Below are 21,413 nucleotides of genomic sequence, written 5' to 3'. Positions count from 1 at the left end.
CAAGAGGATGGCTTGCTTATGCGTAAGCATTCCACACATGCCTCCTCTCCCGATCACCTCTCATGCGCAGCCGCCGTCTGCCGCCATATTCTTCCTAGCCTAGAAGAGTTACAAAGCCACGCACACTTCAGTACATTAAGCTGTATTCACACGGGTATGTGGTATGTGCTGTATCGGCGGCTGGTGGTCCCGACGAAGGAAGCAGGCGAAGACGACCGGCTTGACGAACGCGGCCGGCGGGGACGCCGTCCAGCCCCGAACACGCGGGTTGGCGCGAAGCGCCGAAGAAAAGAAGTACGTCCGCTCTCGAGTACTGCTCACACACTCACTTTATTTACAGGTGCGCCGGTAGAATAACGACACCAGAGCGGCGCCCCCTGGCATCTTTACAAGGCATTTTCGAAACCGAAACACCAACACAACACCATCCCCTCCTCGTAAGAAAAGTGAAAAACTGAAAAGTGAAGAAAGCATGAAAAACTGAAAGCACACGGAAATTCACAACATACACATTTGAAAAATGCTTAAGACAATTCAGTTCCGTTATTATTTACGAAATACTGCACAGAACACTGCACAACACTGCACAGAGAAACAATGCATCAAAATGCACACAGAGTAAGTCCACTGCACGTAATGAGCAATTGTATAAGAAAAGAACTTGTTATGACTATTAAACATAGTCCTCATAACGTCGCGGCTTCTGCCGCTTCCGCTTAGAGCGGCGCCTTTGTGAAGAACTAGGTGACTGTGCACCTTGGTCGGTTGTGCTCTGATGCGACGCATCAAGAACAGTAGAAGACTGTGACGGCTCGAAATGAGCGTTTGACTTCGCGGCATCAGCACTTGGTGTATTTGTGCCAGCTACACCTACTGGTAAGGTAACGAAGGAAACTGTTCGTACTTCACCTCGTCGCCATTGCTGTGTCGGCGGCTGGTGGTCCCGACGAAGGAAGCAGACGAAGACGACCGGCTTGACGAACGCGGCCGGCGGGGACGCCGTCCAGCCCCGAACACGCGGGTTGGCGCGAAGCGCCGAAGAAAAGAAGTACGTCCGCTCTCGAGTACTGCTCACACACTCACTTTATTTACAGGTGCGCCGGTAGAATAACGACACCAGAGCGGCGCCCCCTGGCATCTTTACAAGGCATTTTCGAAACCGAAACACCAACACAACAGTATGCACACTTACGTACATTAAGCGGTATTCCCCTCCGTTCGCCTCGTCCGTGTGAGTGGGGGACATTTGTGGAGAATTCTCCTCGCGAGCTGAAGTCACTAGGCCCCGCCTTTATCTCCCGAGGATTTGTCCCCCTTGTGAATACCGCTTAATGTGCTTAAATGTGCGTGGTGTATTGGGGAAGAGAGACAGCGAGACAGTATCGAGTAGGAGTGGAAGAAGACCAAGACGAAGAGCCGATTGAGAGCGCGCGTGACAGTTTTTCAGCCGCTGAACCCAGGCCTTTGGTTTTGTGAATAAACCCCCTTATAATTTAGTGGAGTCGCTGGGTAGTCTTCGAAGCTGGATCTACGAAGCCGCACCTTACCTCCAGTGTCAGCAATGCCGGAAGAATACGCCAACCAAGGTACCTCCCAGATTCCCGCCACTGCATGTCCTGAAGTGTTGCCACTGCGTCACCCGCCGATCTTCAGGGGCACTGACGACCAAGACGTTGAGGAGTGGTTGGCTACATACCACAAGGTGAGCGCAGCGAACAAGTGGGACGATGCGGCTAAGCTGACTTATGTCAGCTTTTACTTGGCCGGCGTCGCTAGTATGGTTGCGGAATCACGAAGCTGATATTACCAACTGGGCTTCGTTCAAGACAGCCTTTTCAGAAGTCTTCGACCGCCCCGCTGTACGAAAACTCCGCGCAGAACAGCGACTTCGTGAGCGCGCTCAACAGCCAGGAGAGAACTTCACCAGCTACATCGAAGACGTTGTTGACTTGTGCAAGCGGGTGAACCCATCGATGCTCGAAGCAGACAAGATCAAGCAGATACTCAAGGGAATAGCCGATGACGCATTTCAGATGTTGTTAGCCAAGGACCCACAAACCGTAGCCGAACTGGTCAGTTTGTGCCAGAGTTTCGACGAGTTGCGCAAGCAACGCGCCCAGACACGACGCTCTCTGGAACAGCGTGACTCGATCGCAGCTTTGACTCTCGGAGACCAGAATTCCATGTTGGTTCAGATAAAACAGTTTGTGCGTGAGGAGGTCACTCGGCAGCTCTCCATATTTTCAAGCACTCCCGAACCAGCACAGACACATCATCTGACCCCAGCCATACGACAAGCTATCCAAGAAGAGGTAACTGACGCTTTGCCTTTCACTCGTTCACCACCTCTGGAGGCTGCGCCCTTGACGTACGCACAGGTCGTCGCAGCCAGAGCGCCCCGTCAGCCAACTTATTCTCCCTCGCCGGTGCCTGTTCAGTCGTCACCAGTTCCGTTCGGACGACCAGTCGCTACGTTTCCTAACCCGTGGCGCACCGCAGACAACCGCCCTATCTGCTATTCTTGCGGCTATGCCGGACATGTGGCACGTTTCTGCCGCCGCCGCCCTCTCGTCCACACAGATACCATGCCACGATCTTCGCACGACCCTCGACGGTTTAGCGGCACATCAAGGCCACAAGAATATTCTTCACCCGACCGCCTCCCCTCAGTTAGCCGCCGATCTCCATCACCCCGACGTCGCTCCTTGTCACCTATGCGCCGTCGATCCTACCCTTCAGACACGGAAAACTAGATACCGCAGTTCCCGTGGCACGAACTGCGTCGTCGTCGAAAGAATCAAGTCCTCGCATTTCTCCGGCAAACCTCATCGAAGTTTTTGTGGATGGCTTTCGTACCCTTGCGCTTGTGGACACTGGTGCTGCCGTTTCAGTGATAGATTTAAAACTTTGCCGATTGCTTCCGAAGGTCACCACGACGTCATGCAGAGGGATTGTCGCTCCGTACCGCCAGTGCTCACCATATTCAGCCATCAGCCGCCTGCACAGCCCGCGTTCTAATCCAAGGTGTTTTGTATACTGTTGAATTTCTTGTGATCCTTGCGTGTTCGCATGATGTGATCCTCGGCTGGGATTTTCTCTCTCCTAATCATGCGGTTATCGACTGTGCTCGCGCCGAAGTTGCCTTCTCTGCGTTGTGTTCCTCGTCGCCTGAAGCTGCGTTGAACAAGCTCTTTGTCGCCGACGATATCGACATACCACCCAATAGCGCACAGCCTTTGTTCCCGTGTCCTGTGCCGATGTGTCCGAGTCTCCAGTTTTGTTTACTCCCTCCCAAACCTTCCAACGTCGCAGGAGCCTCGCGTTGCCATTCGCTATTCTCGACGTAGCCACCGGCGTTACGAACCTATTTGTCACGAATCCCTTGCCGTCTACATCAACCTTACTCCGCGGAGAATGCATTGGCACATATCAAGAGTTGGACGCTTCCTCCATCTTCGGCCTTGGCGGCGCGAGTGATTTGCTCCTTAATGCACTGACACCATCTGCCTGTACGCCTGATCACCCAACTATTAATGCGTTTGGACCCTCAATTGATGGCGACCTTGAAGGGGAACACCGAGAGCAACTCCTCGAACTTCTGCACCATTTCGCGGCTTGTTTGACTGCCAGCAGACGTCGTTAGGTCGAACACACACCGTTGTCCATCACATTAACACCGGCTCACAAGCGCCTCTGCGACAGCGCCCCTACCGCGTGTCTCCTGCTGAGCGACGTGTGATCACCGACCAAGTAGACGACATGCTTCAACGCGGCGTCATTCGGCCGTCCAGCAGTCCTTGGTCATCACCTGTTGTCCTCGTGAAGAAGAAAGACGGCTCGATTCGCTTCTGCGTCGATTACCGCCGTTTAAACAAAGTTACGCGCAAAGATGTGTACCCTTTGCCACGCATCGATGACGCCCTGGACTGCTTGCAAGGCGCCGAATTCTTCTCATCACTAGACTTACGGTCCGGCTATGGGCAGGTCCCCATGGCACCCTCGGATCGCCCGAAAACTGCTTTTGTGACACCTGATGGCCTATATACGAATTCAATGTTATGTCCTTCGGCCTTTGTAATGCGCCAGCAACATTCGAAAGGATGATGGATAGCGTCTTGCGTGGGTTAAAATGGAAGACATGCCTTTGTTACTTGGATGATGTCGTTGTCTTCTCCCCCGATTTCGACAGTCACCTGCGTCGTCTCAAAGAAGTCTTGAGCTGCCTGACGCGTGCAGGCCTTCAGCTCAACATCAAGAAGTGCCGCTTTGGAGCTCGCAAGCTTACAATACTGGGCCACGTTGTCTCAAAGGAGGGCGTCCTCCCTGACCCGGAGAAGCTTCGGGCAGTTGCTGAGTTCCCGAAGCCTACGAACGTGAAAGCGCTTCGCAGCTTCGTCGGTCTCTGCTCATACTTTCGCCGCTTTGTGAAGAACTTCGCTTCTGTAATCGCACCGCTCACAAAGCTGCTCACCTGTGATGGACACCTCTCTGATTGGTCGCCAGCATGCGATGAAGCTTTCGCAACATTACGCCATCTCCTGACTTCGCCACCCATTTTACGCCACTTCGACCCTACTGCTCCAACCGAAGTGCACACGGATGCCCGTGGCATAGGCCTTGGCGCTGTCCTCGCTCAACGCAAGCCAGGCTTCTCAGAGTATGTAGTTGCATATGCTAGTCGCGCCCTCACCAAGACAGAGTGCAAATACTCGGTTACTGAAAAGGAATGTTTGGCCATTGTTTGGGCATTACAAAAATTTCGCCCGTACGTTTACGGCCATCAGTTGATGTCGTTACCGATCATCGTTCCCTTTGTTGGCTTGCTTCATTGAAGGATCCTTCGGGCCGGCTTGGGCGTTGGGCGCTACGTTTACAGGAATTTGATATTCGCGTCATTTACCGCTCAGGACGCAAGCATACCGACGCCGACGCACTTTCTCGTTCACCCCTGCCTTCCGTTGCACCCGTTTCCATTGCCGACGCTACTGTCGCCAACATTGATCTCGCTGACATGCCTTCGGAACAGCGCAAAGACCTTTGGATAGCGTCGCTCATAGACGTTCTCTCCACGTCTTCGGCGACACCATGCCAACGGCTACCTCGTGCACTACGCCGACAAACCCCTCATTATGCGATATATGGGATGCCATGTTGTATCGCCGCAACTATCAGCCAGATGGTAGAAAGTGGCTTCTTGTTATACCTCGCCATTTGCGCTCCGACCTGTGCACGTACTTCCACGCAGACCCACAAAGCGCCCACGCTGGCGTTTTGAACTTACGACCGACTTCGCCAGCGATTCTTCTGGCGTGGAATGTACACATACGTTCGCAAGTACATACGTTCCTGCACTGAGTGTCAGCGGCGGAAAACAACTTGCCATGCGTCTGGCGAATTGCAACCTTTGCCGTGTCCAGCTCGCCCGTTTGATAGAATCGGCATAGACCTGTACGGCCCCCTTCCTTGCACACCTGCTGGCAATCGATGGATTATTGCGGCCGTTGACCACCTTACCCGTTATGCCGAAACCGCCGCTCTGCCAGCCGCTGCAGCTCGTGATGTTGCCTTGTTCATCTTGCGCAGCTTCGTCCTTCGCCATGGCGCGCCACGTGAGCTGCTCAGCGATCGAGGACGTGTCCTTCTTTCGCAAGTCGTCCAGGAGCTTCTTACTGAGTGCAATATTATTCACCGCTCCACTACGACCTATCACCCGCAGACGAACGGTTTGACGGAGCGCTTTAACCGCACTCTCGGTGATATGCTCTCCATGTACATATCATCCGATCATTCCAACTGGGACTTGGTGCTTCCGTTCGTGACGTGCATACGCGTATAACACGGCCACACAAGCCACTACTGGGTTTTCCCCTTTCTTTCTACTATACGGACGTGAGCCCTCTTCGATGCTTGACACCATCCTTACATACCGGCCAGATGCTTCTGAATACCGCCCGGCCTCCGAACTCGTTCAATGTGCCGAAGAGTGCCGCCAATTAGCACGGTCATTTACATCCGTCGCACAAGGTATTCAAAAAGAACGACTTGACCAGGACAAGCCTGCCCACACCTTCCCCGTCGGCTCGTTCGTGTGGCTTTCTATCCCGTTCCAGTCTCCTGGCCTCTCCAGAAAGTTCGCACCCAAGTACACTGGTCCGTACCGCATCGTTCAATGCACGTCGCCGGTCAACTACGTCGTCGAACCAGTGACACCTCCCACCGACAGACGATGTCGTGGCCGTGAAACAGTCCACGTCAGCCGCTTAAAGCCCTATTATGATCCGCTTGTGCTTGCTTCGCCTTGAGTCGCCAGGATGGCTCCTCTTCGACACCGGGGCAAGTGTAGTGGGGAAGAGAGACAGCGAGACAGCATCGAGTAGGAGTGGAAGAAGACCAAGACGAAGAGCCGATTGAGAGCGCGCGTGACAGTTTTTCAGCCGCTGAACCCAGGCCTTTGGTTTTGTGAATAAACCCCCTTATAGTGGCGACAGGTGTCTCGTTAACAATGCGTAGGCTGACGGGCAAGAATGAGGCGTGACAACTCCACAGTAATTTTTGACAGCTTTTGTGGTGTTGGGGTGCCTTCACCGGCAAAAGGTCGACTACCGGGAAAGGAGGAGCGATAAGGTCTCGATAGCTGGTATGGTGGCGCTGCGGTGCTAGGACAGTAATATAATAACATAGATTTAATCAATGTAGATAAAGCATTAGGACAACATGAAACAAGGAAGTTTTTTTTTCTTTTTTTTCTTTTTTTCTCCTTCGAGTCTCGTGGCAGACATGTCACCGCCCCGTTATAAAGGGGACGCTCATAGCATCCATCCATCAATCCAGTCAGCGCCGCGAGTAGCGGCCGTGCGCGTGATCTCGTCGTGGCAAGTTGCGAACGCCGCTCTGTGGGAGCAGAGCAATGGCATTTCGGAACGAGCAGCGCGCGTGATTGTTTGGATTCCGCGGTACTGAATACGTAGAAATTTATTTAAAATAAAAGCAGGCTTCTTCGCGGTAGCGATCTTTACGCCGGTAATCATGTTTACGGTGTTAGGGAGGAAACTGTGCCTGCAAAGGGGTTCTTCCAAGTCAGTTGCAAGTGTTTTGCTCAGATGAAGAGCGTCGACTAGGGCGTGTGTGAACTTAAAGGCGCCAGGGGGTAATCAGGATTGCGTATCAAAAGGTGTAGAACCATATACACGAAACCTACAAGCGTATCTCGCATATGCGTATAGATGGCTTACACGTGACGTCATGGACGCAGCTTACTGAAAGGAACTGCATGGGACTCCACGATGGCGGCCTTGACGACAAACAAGTTGCGTCTATGTGAAAACGACGCGACGGGAACATCTCTGTGCTTGAATAATAAAATAACCTGCATGTGATGATTTGATAACATCAATGTGACATCGGAAATGTCGCGTCTCCTCATGCTGGTGCTACAACACGGCGCTTTCAGCGACGTCAGTGCAAGCCATCTATTGGTTTGCGCATTATTTCGGCCACTCAGTATGAACTAACTCGCAAAACAACTTCTCCTCTGTACGTACTGGTCACGCTTTCTCACTGACTACTAAACTGCTCTGACAGAACGAATCGGCAACTGAGCATTTAGGCTATATATCACGGTGTAAGAATACTTTACACCGTGAGCTAGATACCCCAACAAATGCGTCGACAACACACTGCACGACAACCGGTCGTCTTGCAATTCAAAGTGCGCGCGCGTGCTGTCGTGCAATGTTGTGTGTGGCCACCTGAACAGCTCGCAGCAGGCCGCTCTTCGCAAGCTGGGAGGCACACCAACATTGCCCACCACTGCTTCGTCTGCCCTCGGACCTCAAAGAAAAGTGACCCACTGAGAAAGTGCTTCCGCCCTCCCCCCCCTTCTTCCTACTGACACAAGCACACACCAAACGCCCACTCCAGCAGCGACTGCTGCCTTTCGTTATCTCTTTCTATTCGGCGTAGGGAGGAAGAAAAAAAATCCAGCTGCATTCTTATCTTTTCTCGCCTCTTTGATCTTTAGGCGAACAGTTGGTTTTTCCCCTTGTAGCAAAGATGTTAGGCTCGTGATGAGGACGTCACTGCGAAAGAGGTGATACACGTACGCTGTGGAGGAGCACCGTGCGCAGCTACCTTTTTTTGCCGATACTTTCACAGTCGCATTTCTCTCTCAGTGTTTCTTTTTCTCAAGTTTTCACCCGAACGCGAATCCTTTGTTTGGACTATCATTTGCTTTGTTTCACGTTGTCCTTTACCACCGATGTGTGCCGGCGCTGTGAATGATATTGTCTGGCCGTCCTCGGAAGTTATTCAGTGCACGATGTTATATCTCTACATATTGCAACGAACAGTCACGATCTCGTAGATATTTGTCTCGTCCTTCGATAATCCGTTGATGCTTACCTATATATAACTGCATTGCAAAATGTTTGTTTCATAAGTGTATAGTATATACATGCATACTTGTTCACGTATTTTATACGCAGCCTTGCAACATTTGCAGCACGTCAGAAGTAACCCGTAACATCTCGGAAAGCTCGTGATCCACAGTGCCTTTTAAAACCGGACAATATCTTTCATTTTCGTACTTTATTTGTGCTCTTTGTAAGGGCTTCAGATTCCAGAGTCGGTTTTAGGGAGAGCAAGTGAAATATGATGTTAGAAAGCTAAATCTCAAAGGGCAGGGGGGGGGGGGAGGGGGAGGAAGTTCTAAATGAATGTCCCCTCCCCCCTCGCCGACTGAACACACGGTGCAGGACCCCTTATGATTTACGCCACTTCACCACCCCCCCCCCCCCCCCAGGGTCAATATCTTCTTTAACGGCTGCCCAATACCGCAAAGAAAGCAAACAAAAATAGGGAGGGTTCGGAGAAGCGCTGGTGAAATGGGAAAAGTTTTCGGGAAAGACGCTTCTCGAAAGTCTCGAAGAGCAAGTATTATTAGTACACTATACCGTCATGACGCGTGGGTGAAACTAATAAATAAATGATGTAATATCATTCGTAGGTGTGTGTATAGCAAATACACCAATGGCGTCATAAGAAAAACGACAAAAATGACGCAGTTTTTAGGAACACATGATTTCAAGTGTATCCATACGAACGCATATGAGGTCACGTAAAGGCTTCAAAGCACTGAAATATCGTCGCATTGAAATAATTCTTTACGCGCACGTCAAACTTGCAGGTCACCGTGCAATGCGTCTGCGTTTCGTGCCTTATTCCAACAGCCAGCTTTGTAAGCGTTTTCATCGGCAACTGCTTTCATATGCACGTACAAGTGCGAGGAGGAAAGAAATAAAGGATATTATGGCCTGTATGAGCTTTAGGCTTGGAAACTGAATTGGGAGAATCAGCGCAAGCTGCAGTTGTTTTTCGCGGTCGCAAGTGCGCAGCAATTCTGGGTCGACGATGCGCTATATGCAGAACACGCGTGCTCGTTTCGTCGAGCAATGCAACATAGAGCTGCGCAGAAGTGTGGTTAAAGCTACGATTGGTTAAAGAAACGATATAGAAACAAAACACCAAGAACGAAAACAGAAAAGCATGCAAGTGGCATTGGGAGCGCGTTGGCGACCGAAGTTATAATGAAGGGATAACGACGACAGAAATGGGGGCGACGGAAAGCGAAGTGAATTATGATTAGCCTCCCTTCAATCTTCAAACAGCCTAAAGTGAGCCTGAGCTATATACTGAGGCTGCGTAGAACGACAATTAGTGCTGCGTGAACGACAATTAATGGGCGCTGAGCGTGCATTAAGACGCACTTATGCTTTCTATATGGGCACGCTGGACGGTGGCGCCCTTGAGTGGTCATTACGTGCTGGTCTTGGTGAAGAAAGCGTCTTTAATCGGATCGAATTTTGTTTGGTTTTGGTATCCGTAGCACTAACTCTTGTCACCCGCTACAATTTTCGACATAAATTCTTGGTCACTATTCAGCGCTTTCTTTTTTTGATATCCTGGCACTGTATTCGGTGGCACTGTATCTTATGCCTATCAGCCTATGTATATGCCTATATAAGGCGTGATGAAAGGCCTTGAGCAGCGCGCTGGCCGCTTCTGATGTCCTTCTTCTATTAGCGACGACTTTCGTTGACTCCTTGCCGAGCCTTTTGGATAATCTCGCAGTTTTAAATATAATGTAAAGTTTTAAATGAGCTGTTATCTTTACTGCGATTTTTTTTTTCTCATTAAAGGGTCCCTAAACCACTCCGAGTTTAAAGACGAGAGAGTGTTTTCAATAACGGAACTGCTTAAGTTTGGAGAAACTCCGTCGGCCGTGTACAAAAACTTCATCATGAACCGGCACGCACTCTCTTCATCCTCTTCTTCGATCCCAGACCACGTGCGCCGATTGGTCCGGCGTGGGACGCAGTAATTCTGATGGGCATGAGTACGAGTACAAAGAGAGAGAAAGAAAGAGATTAGATAGATAGATAGATAGATAGATAGATAGATAGATAGATAGATAGATAGATAGATAGATAGATAGATAGATAGATAGATAGATAGATAGATAGATAGATAGATAGATAGATAGATAGATAGATAGATAGATAGATAGATAGATAGATAGATAGATAGATAGATAGATAGATAGATAGATAGATAGATAGATAGATAGATAGATAGATAGATAGATAGATAGATAGAAGTGCGAAGCTGCCCTTTTTTTTCTCGCATTCACTATATAAGCTGTTTACTGGCGCTATCTCCTCGTCGCCACTTATTTCTTCACAAAACACGTGGACGATGTCAGCATTAAGCGTGGCGCCTATGAGGATCTGGCGCGCTTTCCCGGCCACACGCTGTTATCTCCGCTTGCGCAGTCGAAAACGCCCAAAACGAAGTGAAATCAGAGAGAGAGAGATAAAAGCGAAGGAAAGGCAGGGAGGCTAACCAGGTTGTACCCGGTTTGCTACCCTACACGGGGGGAGGGGGAAGGGGAGAGAAAAGAATAGAGAGAGCGAGGAGGAAAGAGGGAACAAGTAATACGCGCACACACATCAGTGTTCACCGCATACACACAGACAGTCACAACGGAGAAATATTTAACATGGAGTGTCATGAAACAGATGGTGCGGGACGGCTCGACGCACAAAGAGGCTGCTGACGTGGTGAGAAATAGACAACGACGCTCGCGTCGGCGACGACGGTCTAAAAGTGAAATCAGTATATCGCGAATAGTTATGCGATACAAGAAAGAACGGGCGTGCGACTTCGTGGAAAAACAGAGTATAGATGACAATTCAGAACTGGGTATCTCTTGTATATGGACCAATCGAGAACTTATCTCCTCATGACGTCACGTAAACAGACTGCTGGCGTCATAAATTTGGGCCGAAAAGACGAGAAACGCCGGGAGTTAATGACGCGCCCGTTCTATGTACTTTCAGAGGTTGTTTAGGAGCCCTTTAAACCCCCGAAAACTGAAGATGAGTCCACTTACAGCCACGCATATAGAAGAATACAACAATATACAACAGAGAACCCTATCAAGCCAATTTGACTTTCATGGCCGTCATTATATTGCATAGTCATTTCATTGCTGCCAAGTCTGCCCGAATGACTCGGGTTTGACCCCACGGCTGCAGTGGTCGCATTTCGATAAAGGCAAAATGGTATAAAGAGGCCCGTGTGCTGTGCGATGTGGTCGAAATTTCCGGAGACTTCCACTATGGAGCGCGTGCCTCATAATCATATCGAGGTTTTGGAATTTAAAACCCCAGAAATTATTACTACCTTGAGAATTTATAAAGTACTCTACGTTATGCCTGTAGTGCGAATTTCAAAATTTTATCACACCGTCATGTTGTCTGCCGTATACTGCCCTTCCCTAGGTATACGAATCGTGAAACTCCTAAAATGGACTACGTGTTATCAAGCGAGGAATACTATAGTGTGCATGCAGATGCCTCGCAACCGACGGCCTACAAAAGCATGATAAACAGAGAGCCACAAACAAGGTGAGTATACTCAATGATATATACGCACCCTTGTCGCTGCACATCAGGCTGAGCATACGGGGCTCGCGAACTTAACGCTCGAACATGTACCGCATGTCTCGACAAAGTGAAACTCTCAGCACGCGCAGGCTACCGAGCTGTTTGCGGCGGTGCACTTAAAAATTCACGGAGTAACGTATAAAAAAAATATAGCTGGAACGTGAGAGATAACCATCAGAACTTGCGTTGGGAAGCGTGCCGTGTGCTTTACAGAAACAAGCGCCGTATGCGCACATGGGCTTAAAAAAAATTTACTAAGTAGTTCCTGCACCAAAAAAAAAAGGGGGGAAAAAAAGAAAAACGTCCTCCTGAAAATACATGGCCTATATAGTGTATATACCGCGTATTCCATAACCCGTACTGCTTTCTTTCTCTAAGTGTGTGTGTGTGTGTGTGTGTGTGTGTGTGTGTGTGTGTGTGTGTGTGTGTGTGTGTGTAGACGCGTGCTCGTATGTGTGTTTGTGTAAAATCTACGCCGTCCTTCACTTATTCCTCTGAGCTGTTGACTAGTTGCGCGGTGTTTCATCTGTTACCCCTTTTGTTTCCACACAACGTGAGTGTATAAAGATGATATCATTCGATGGCTCGAATTTACGACCGTCTAACGTAGATAACAGGTGCTGACAGCGGATACTCGGATCCGGGCGTTCGCGGACCACCAGGTCGCCGTTCTTCGTGATTGAATGGAACAAAGCGAGCATAAATCCAGGCCCCTTCAAAAGAACACGCGCGTGCACTCTTCAACGAGTGCAAAAAAAAAGGGATTTCAAAGATGAGTATCGTATACATGATTCATGATATTTTTCAGGTCTTCGTCATGCGGATGCCGCGGACTCATGCAGTGCGGTCCCTTGCCTTTGTCGTTGCAACCTAGTTTATTTGTCACTGAAACTCGATAAAGAAAATAGCGAGCACTAAGCAGCGAATGCATATTCTTTGCAAGCGTGAAAGTTACTGTTCTCTATAAGTTCGGACATACGTTTTAACGGTCAATAATGTATCTTTAGTGCAAGCAATATTCGTGAAAATACATGAGAGGGGAAAAAAAGCAGCCTGCGAGTATGTCAACCAAACTTATGGTTTTTGCTGTGGTCTGTGTTCATTTATCGACACCCCCTCCCCTCGCCACACCTATCTCTTCCTTTATTCAAGTTTTTTTTTCCAACAAAATATCCACGAAGTTAGATGCCCTTCTCGCTTCTTGTTTTAGTTTGTCGATGTCGTATACTATATATAAACACCAATATCCGCACTTTTTGTTCATGAATTCGTGTTCAAGAAGTGCCCACGACTTCATCTCACACAGCATTACCTACGTAAAGTCAACAACCTACTTCCTATATCTTTTAGAATTTAGCACCAAAAGTATCTCCGAGTTAGCGACATACAACCACGCACCTTCAGTTATTACGCGTACGAGAGCGATATAGCTTGCACGGCAAGTGACGCCATTTATCAATGGCAGCGAATGCAAAGCTGAATGAAAAAAAAAGTGTTTTACCTCGTCTGGCCATTGGGAGTTCATTAACCACCTCGCGCCATCCCGCGTTTTCCTTCGTTGGGCGTCTCAGCTGCGCGAATGAGGAACGGGAATTTATACGACTCGATAATTGAATTGTGACCGAACGATGACAAAGTTACATTTTTTTGGCAGTAAATTGAAAATAAGACACGATGGTGCGTTTGTTGCTTATACTATATCGTCATGAAATTATAAAGACGCAAAGCGCGCTCATGCAGCAGCCTTTTTGCAACCTCTTATTTCGCTATAGCGTTTCTTGCGAAATCGAACGTTGCAAGGGTGTCCAAGGGTGCCTTTGCTTTGCGCTTTCTTGTCCTCTGCTTGTACGAAAGCCTCCGACTATAGCAGCGCAATCGCACACGCGTCAAAGCACTTACTGCGCATTTCCTTCGGCCCCCTCTCTCTCTCACCTTTCTATTCCACTTTCCCATTCATCCAGCGTATAGTGCAGCTAATCGGGCACCTCCCTGTTTCCTTCCTTGTGTTCGCCCACGTGCCATGGTTTAGCTTAGCAGGTAAGGTGTCACGCTATTAGATTGGAGGGCGTCGGTTCGACTTGATGCCTCGGCAGCCGCACTTCGATGGGGGGCGTAATTTTATTGCTATAGCAATTACAGTGAATCCTCGGTGATACGATCACAGCTCATACGAATTTCGGGGTGATACGAATTTTTCGTTGGTCCCGGCCAAGGCCCATTGGCCTCGATGTAATGGAGTACGGTTGTTGCGAACCGATTTTCACCCAGCGACGTTTGATACGAACGTTCGCTACCACCCAGGTTCGATATCTGCGCTGTCGCGGAAGACGCGCCAAGCACGTGCGAGCGCGGGAACGCAAGCGTGGGCATGCGCGCCACACCACGAAATCGTCAGAATCACGGTGTAAGAAAAACACTTTTCTTACGGTCAGAATAAACCTTCACAAACGCGTCACGGCCTCCGAGATTTTGTGCGCGAATCTTTGAGGCTCTTATGTGCCTCCGTGTGCCTTCGCGTTCAGATTACAGAGGACATTAGAGCCTTTTTTTTTTTTTTGTCTAACGCGTCGACGCGGGCTGCTGTCATTGTACCGTGTTCATGCGTGCCTGCCTCGTGTTTTCACCCAGCGACGTTTTCACCCAGCGACGTTTGATACGAACGCACGCTACCGCCAAGGTACGAAGAGGTTCTGTCCGCGCAGTCGCGGAAGACGCGCCAAGCATGTGCGAGCGCGGGAACGCTAGCGTGGGCATGCGCGCCCCGCCGCCAAATCGCCGGAATCACGGTGTAAGAAAAACACTTTTCTTACGGTCGGAATAAACCTTCAGAAACGCTTCACGGCCTCCGAGATTGTGTGCGCGAATCTTTGAAGCTCTTATGTGCCTCCGTGTGTCTTCGCGTTTAGATTACAGAGGACATTAGCGCCATGCTTTTTTTTTCTAACGCGTGGATGCGGGCTGCTGTCGTTGTACTGTGTTTACACGTGCTTGCCTCGTGCATCAGACATCCTATGAAAGGTGGACGACGACCGAAAGAAGGCGAGGACGGTCTTGGCGAAGGAGTCAGGCCTCACAACGTGAACATGCGCGACCGTTGAGGTTGCACTTGTGCGGGCACGGCCGTAAATCTCCAAAAAAAAACATCCCCAACACCTCCACGATAAAAAAATCATAACACAGGACCGTTGTTCTGTAATTTTGTGGCCTTGATCCATCACGTGCAAACGCTTCTTGCGTTACTTTCGCTGCAGTACTCCAGTGTCATGCTAAAAAGCATACTAAAATTTGGACGGAGCTACTGCTGTCGTGGGTCACAACGCACCTGGCTCAATATTTAAATACGCGCGTACGGGCCGTATATTTACGAGTGCTGGTATGATTGCCGACATCTAAAATCTTAACTGACGATCATTCAGGGTTCTTCCTGACGTTGCTGCGGCCCTTAAAAAGAACAAATGAAAATGGACGCCCGCTTTCTTTTGTCGCATGCTAATTTTCCATGCCTTCTGGTGATACGAATTTCGGATGATACGAATATTTTTGATGGCCCCGTGAGATTCGTATCACCGAGGTTTCACTGTATATGGACGCTCTCGATGGGTTCTTGCCGTCGCCGTCATGTCCCGCATAAAGTCCAAATTGATAACATCCCCCCGCGCATCGTATATATGTTCTATAGCGCGGGTAAGAGTGCACGAGCGGGGGCGACGAATTTTTGTGTGTTGAGCACACATTCGTTTGTGTACTAAATGCGTACTTTACTCGCAGTCGATGCTGTCTCGCTGGTGTACGCTCCCGTCTCGTTACGCGAACTACTGTATATACGTCTAAACAAGTGCACACGCTTCAGAGACCTCGCAGTCCGCTGACCTTACATAACACACGTGTACAGTGTCGTCCACTCTTAGGGTGAACACGGATCAGCATGGCCGCGCTCTGCGCATCGAAACGAAACGGCGCAGACGCTTGGGAACGTGCTCCTCTTGCTGTACTACAGGGAAGCGATCACGGGCGTGCCAGCACCGGCGTTGGCTGGATGCACTGGCGCCCCGCAGAGCGCGGCCACGCTGAGCCGTGTTCACCCTAAGAGTGGACGGCACTGTACATAACGAGCATTTGCGCAGTCGATGCTCTGTGTACGTGGCGTTTCCTGCGCGCACATCAAGGACATATTAACACAAGTCCATAAATTCGAACGCAAAATTCTCTGCTCATATATAAGCTCAGCTGTCGCTTATACGAATGGAAACGAACAAGCTATACATATGGCAAGTTCTGTGTTAAATTAATTTTGTTTAGCGAAGTTTTGGGAAGTTCACTGAACGCTGTAAATGTCTAATGTATACCAGCCGCAATAACGCGCACTTAATGTGGCATCCGTGACTGCTTCCTGTTTTGTTGAACATATATCCACTATATTGTTGCTCATGCTGTATCGCTCGCTAAGAAATATATATATATATATATATATATATATATATATATATATATATATATAATCACGTACTCTTCCTGTTGCTCAGGCCTCCTTTATCAGCCAGTGAAAAACTAGCTCGCATTTAATTAGTACGTTGTTGAAAATACCGCGACAATAGATGTCTCTTAAAAACGGCTACAAACGCCTCGCTGACCCATTTTACAATTAGGACAGTACTTCACGAGATATAGCATTATTACTGTCGGATTCTCCACTGCGCTGGGAACAATGTGTACCAGGTTACGCTCGCGAACAACGTAAGCATATTTATTTACTTGGCCCGAGCTAGCTGCTGCAGTCGGTATAACCGTTCTCATGCAGGACGCACCTTTCAACGACCCCGGCATGAATGATAAAGTGAATCGGGCAAATCGACCTATTAAGGCGAAAGCCTTAGATGCCTCTCATCAAGCGCGAAAATCGACCGGCGTCAACACAAGTGATGCAAGATATCATCACGTGATGACGTCATCGTATAACATTACGTCACACGGTGACGTCACCACCTGACATCACTGCTTAGCCAAAGGAGGGCCGATCCCGGAGGCAGTGCAAAATAATATGAGGCGCCGGAAGCTCACAATGCCTCCGACACCGGAGACATTGCAAAACCACGTTAGTTGCAGACAGTTTTCTGAGGGGGGCACGGGATGTTCAATACATCGACTCAGAAGAAAAAGAAAATGACTCACCTTCCAGTCGACTGAGGCGGATGCGTAAGGGACCATATAAGTTCTTTTTTTTATTAATAATGACATAAAGAACTACGAGTAGTAGACGGTACGTGCATCAGCGACCCTTGCTGCTTATGCATATTATGTGCGGCACTGGAAGTGCGCCAATTAATGCATCCTGACACCAAGAGACGAACGTTCGCACTGACTTTGGCTGGATTTGTGACACGACACGCTTTATTTTTTATTTATTTCCATTGGTTCAAGTAGTAAAACTGATCATTCGTAGTTTGAGGTTAGGAAATACACTAATATTTCTGTAACCCTTACATCGGAGCACTGCGCATCATCGCAAAGCCCCAAGAATGGGGAGGGGGGTGTAGCGGCGATAGATAAAGGAGAGCGCCAGTTCTATAATCAGTCCTAGTTTTTAGCGATTCCACAAGAAAACAGTACTTCATAAAAACTGTTCGGCCAATAGCCTAAGCTAAGCAAGTCCGGGCCAGAGCCGTAACTAAGGGGGGGGGGGGTTGACCGTCAATTTTGCACACAAACAGCCCCCCCAAAAAATTCCTGGGTACCACCCTGCAAGCCCCTAATCATATACCTTGGCAGCTCATATTCACAGATAGGACAATCATTTCACGCATAAAAACAGATATTAACATGGTAAAAAGGTGTGTATACGTGGAATGGCATCTTTGCAAACAAAAAAGTGCTTCACTGCTGCTATGATGTCTGTACCACTCCTGTGCCAAGTGGTAGCGTATTCCGAGTTTTCACGACATCAAGATGCAACAACCACTCATTGTAGACATTGATGGCGGTGGGTAGATTGAAATTTAGGTCGCTCGCATTTCGAGTACTATAGATGTTGGTGTATTTAACAGGCTTATCGGCAGCGGGTTGTCGTTATTCACTATGTTGTGGGTGATCATGACATTTTTTGCATCAAATTCGAGTAGAAATGGGAGCCCAGTTCTTGAATAAGTGGTACGCTAGGAGTGTTCATGCTCAAGAACGTCATAATTCGTAAGGCTTTTTTTAGCCCCATCATACTGACGTGCTGCTTGCGACCTGACAAGAGACAAATAACGCCACTTTCGATGTGCAAGGTGGCTTCACGGCAGCGCATAGCGGCAATGCAAAAAAATGTGACTTCAAGACAATACACAGGGATTTTTTTTTTTAATTTTTTCCGCTGGTGGTTAATTGGTTGTGCACGTTATGTGCAAGGGAACGTTATACGCAGAAAAATATAGTATTCTAGCTTATTTAGCAAAATTTAATGACTGACAGAGGCGAATGCTTTTTAACATCTACGAAGTGAGACTACGGCTATGTCTGCAGCACATGTAACATACTGTGTGTTTTCTCCGCGTCAGCGAATTGTTACGAAATGACGTAGAAATATATGGTCAGGGGCCGCGTCAGGTATTGCGAGCCTTTTGCTCCTGTTCGTTTCTTGAAATTGTATACAAGAAAAAAAATATACGTTCGTTCGTTCATTTATTCATTCATCTCCAAAGTTAAATGACTCGATTACGGCCTGTGCTTGTTACAGTATCGCTTAAACTGTGCACCGGCCGGCGAGGCTTAAAACCATGCTGCGAGAAAAAAAAAAACGACATTGGCCGATAACTTTCCGGATCGTTAACGTCCACGCCTTTAAAAACCGTGCTCTAAATGGGACCTTTAGAGCGTCCGGATATTTACCCCTGTAGTGAGGAAGATGAAGTTTCAGCGTCTGCTGCTGTGCGCGCGATTGGTTTCAGTGCACCCATTTCAATATTGTTGGAAAGAGTGCGTTATATAAGGGATAAACGATCGCTATTTTTTTTTAAAGCAGATGCACTGTTATGTAATCACACTCGGTCCGACCCTCTTACGGTTGTTCATGCTGAATATAACACCAATTACATCTGTCTTTTTTCTACAGGGGGTAGAGTAATATTACTATAGGTACTCTCCTGACACCGATGTCTGCATTACTCGTTAATGCCTGGCCAGCAACTTGTATATCAGCGTTCACAAAACAGTTCTTGAATTCTTGCGTCTAAGGTGGTTATCCCTCATCTTCCCACTTTGTCCCTGTGCCTGATCGTTAAGGGAGGTTATGAAATTTCTTCTTCTTTCTCTTATTGCTGCCAGTCCGTTCCCAGTTGTTCGAAACTGCTCTAAATAGCATTTATTGTTTCTGCGGTCTCTCAGTTTTGGCAGGGCGCCTCTTTAACCATTAGAAACATAGGCGTGCGCACAGGGGGGGGAGGGGGGGGGGGCAGCCGCCCCCCCTAATCACCTAAGAGGGGGTGCGCGAAATCTTCCCCGTACATCGACCCTTCTAGTCACCCAAGAGGGGGGGGGGGGCGCAAAATCTGCCCCATACATTGACGTAGTAGGGTGGCGGGGGCGTTGCGATAAACCTTCGCCCCCCCCCCCCCCCTGATGGGGAACCCTGCGCACGCCTATGATTAGAAGACCAGTGGGTGCCCAGCATGCAGCACTTGGAATCGAACCCGGTACATCCCGCGTTGGAGGCGGACGCTCCGCCACTCCACTGCGGTCTCCGTAAACTCGGCCCAACCAGGAGTTCTTAACCCCCGAGCACACACGCACCCTGATTTCTTTCCTATATAGATCGCATAGAGAGAGCTGTCGCAGCTCTCCTTTCAAACTGGAATCCTGTCCACGACCTTGTCCTTTCTGGTGGCGTGCCTTGATGCACTGTATTCTTATGACATCCTCATTTCTGCGTCAATCAAGCGATTCCAAGGAAGTGACTCACCCTTTTTAGACTTTTCCTTTGGGTCCGAGTTGAGAAGGATGCATTTTTCGGTGGTCGTCTTGTAGGCGTTGGCCGTCGCGTCCGTAGCGCCACTGCCGGTCCTCACGACGCCCGTCTTTCCTCCGTAGCCGGTAGCGTCACTCTTGGAGTAGCCGTCATTCTTGGAGTAGCCGTCACTCTTGGTGTAACCGTCGCCGTAGCCTCTGTCGTGCAGTGCCGAGCCGTGCAGCAGCGTCTTAGCATCGTAACCTTTCATGGCCTCCTCGTGGTGGTGCTCCAGCATGAGCCGGTACGATTGCATCACAGTAGTAGTCCCTTGTAATCGGCGCCGAGCGTGACCACGAGCACACCGGTTCAGTCCGATGCGGAAACAGAAACCGCGCTCAGGTCAAGGCTCCGGCGATTCCCTTCCCAAAAAAAACACACGCCCACACCTCGAACAGCACTGATGGGAGCACGAAAAAGCAGTGAGGCGAAGCCGCGCCGCTGCCTACTTGGCAAGTGTGCGACTGTTTGCGGACTGCATGCTCGACACCGGCTTGAGAGAGTTGGGGGAGAGAAAAATGGCAAGCTCATCAAAAAACATCAAAAGCCGCCAGGCCTTACACGTTCACCGCGCCCATGAACGAAAAAAAGGCGGTTACGCCGCCCGACCGCCTCCATCGCGGGGTGCCCTGCGGGGAAGCCGAGAGGGACGAAACGCGAAAACGCCATTGGGCCGACGCTCCCGCTACGTCAGCCGCTCCCCGTCCAATCAGCACCGGCCCGAGGGCCAGCTCATGGAGGCCATCATTTTGGGCATAAGGAGGTCTAAGGAGGGAGAGCCACTGCCTTCCTGCAGGCGAGCCCATGAGGAGGATGGCGAGAAGACGCCTAACAACGCCGGCGAGGAAACAAAAGGCGGACAGGAGCTCACGAACGCTGCGGAGCGGGATCCCTTTGCGCGGAAAATGGCAGCCGCCATTTGGCGTGTTAACTAATTGCTTTACAATCGGGCGAGGGCGAGTGCCCCTCGCGCCCTCTTTTTCCGAGCCCGCTCGGTGGGAATCATGGGGTCCGCCGCGCGGAAAACCGAGCCAAACGGCCAGCGCGGAAAGATGAGTTTGTGGAGGGAGACGAGGGGGCGTCGAGAGTGCTCCGCCATGGGCGAGGCGGCGCTAGGGTGGCTAGAATGGGGAGGTGTGAAAAGCGGCCTCGGAAACCGGTCCCCAAAGTGCACCGATGCCGCAAGGGGCGCTGTACGCAGGGGCGCGTGGCGTTGAGCAGACGACGTACAGCGCAGCCTTGCTAGCAGCGTGCGACGAACATGGCTCGCGCTATTTTTGCGTGCTACATTTTCCAACGTTAATTGTTTTTCTTCAGCGAATGCACTAATAAAGGGTTTACTTTTATCTCCTCCTTAGAAAAACCGCGTTCGTATGCATTATCATGTAGCAGGTTGCAGGCACGTAGCCAGTATTTTTTTTTCGGCG

The 21,413-nt window shown here is 49.5% G+C and overlaps 1 protein-coding gene across 1 annotated transcript in view; it reads right to left on the bottom strand.

Annotated features, from left to right (window-relative positions):
- LOC119393686 (homeobox protein vab-7) overlaps nt 1-20,242 on the bottom strand; it is a 47,043-nt gene extending 26,801 nt beyond the window's left edge. Inside the window, exon 1 of the mRNA XM_049415949.1 lies at nt 19,942-20,242. Coding sequence (XP_049271906.1) covers nt 19,942-20,242 — 301 coding nt within the window. The remainder of the gene's footprint in view (nt 1-19,941) is intronic.
- Nucleotides 20,243-21,413: the final 1,171 nt, after the last annotated feature.

Source organism: Rhipicephalus sanguineus, chromosome 5, assembly GCF_013339695.2.
Source record: "Rhipicephalus sanguineus isolate Rsan-2018 chromosome 5, BIME_Rsan_1.4, whole genome shotgun sequence".
Classification (NCBI taxonomy): Eukaryota; Metazoa; Arthropoda; class Arachnida; order Ixodida; family Ixodidae; genus Rhipicephalus; species Rhipicephalus sanguineus.
Note: the sequence above shows the minus strand (reverse complement) of the source record. Positions and strands in the feature narration are given on the sequence as shown.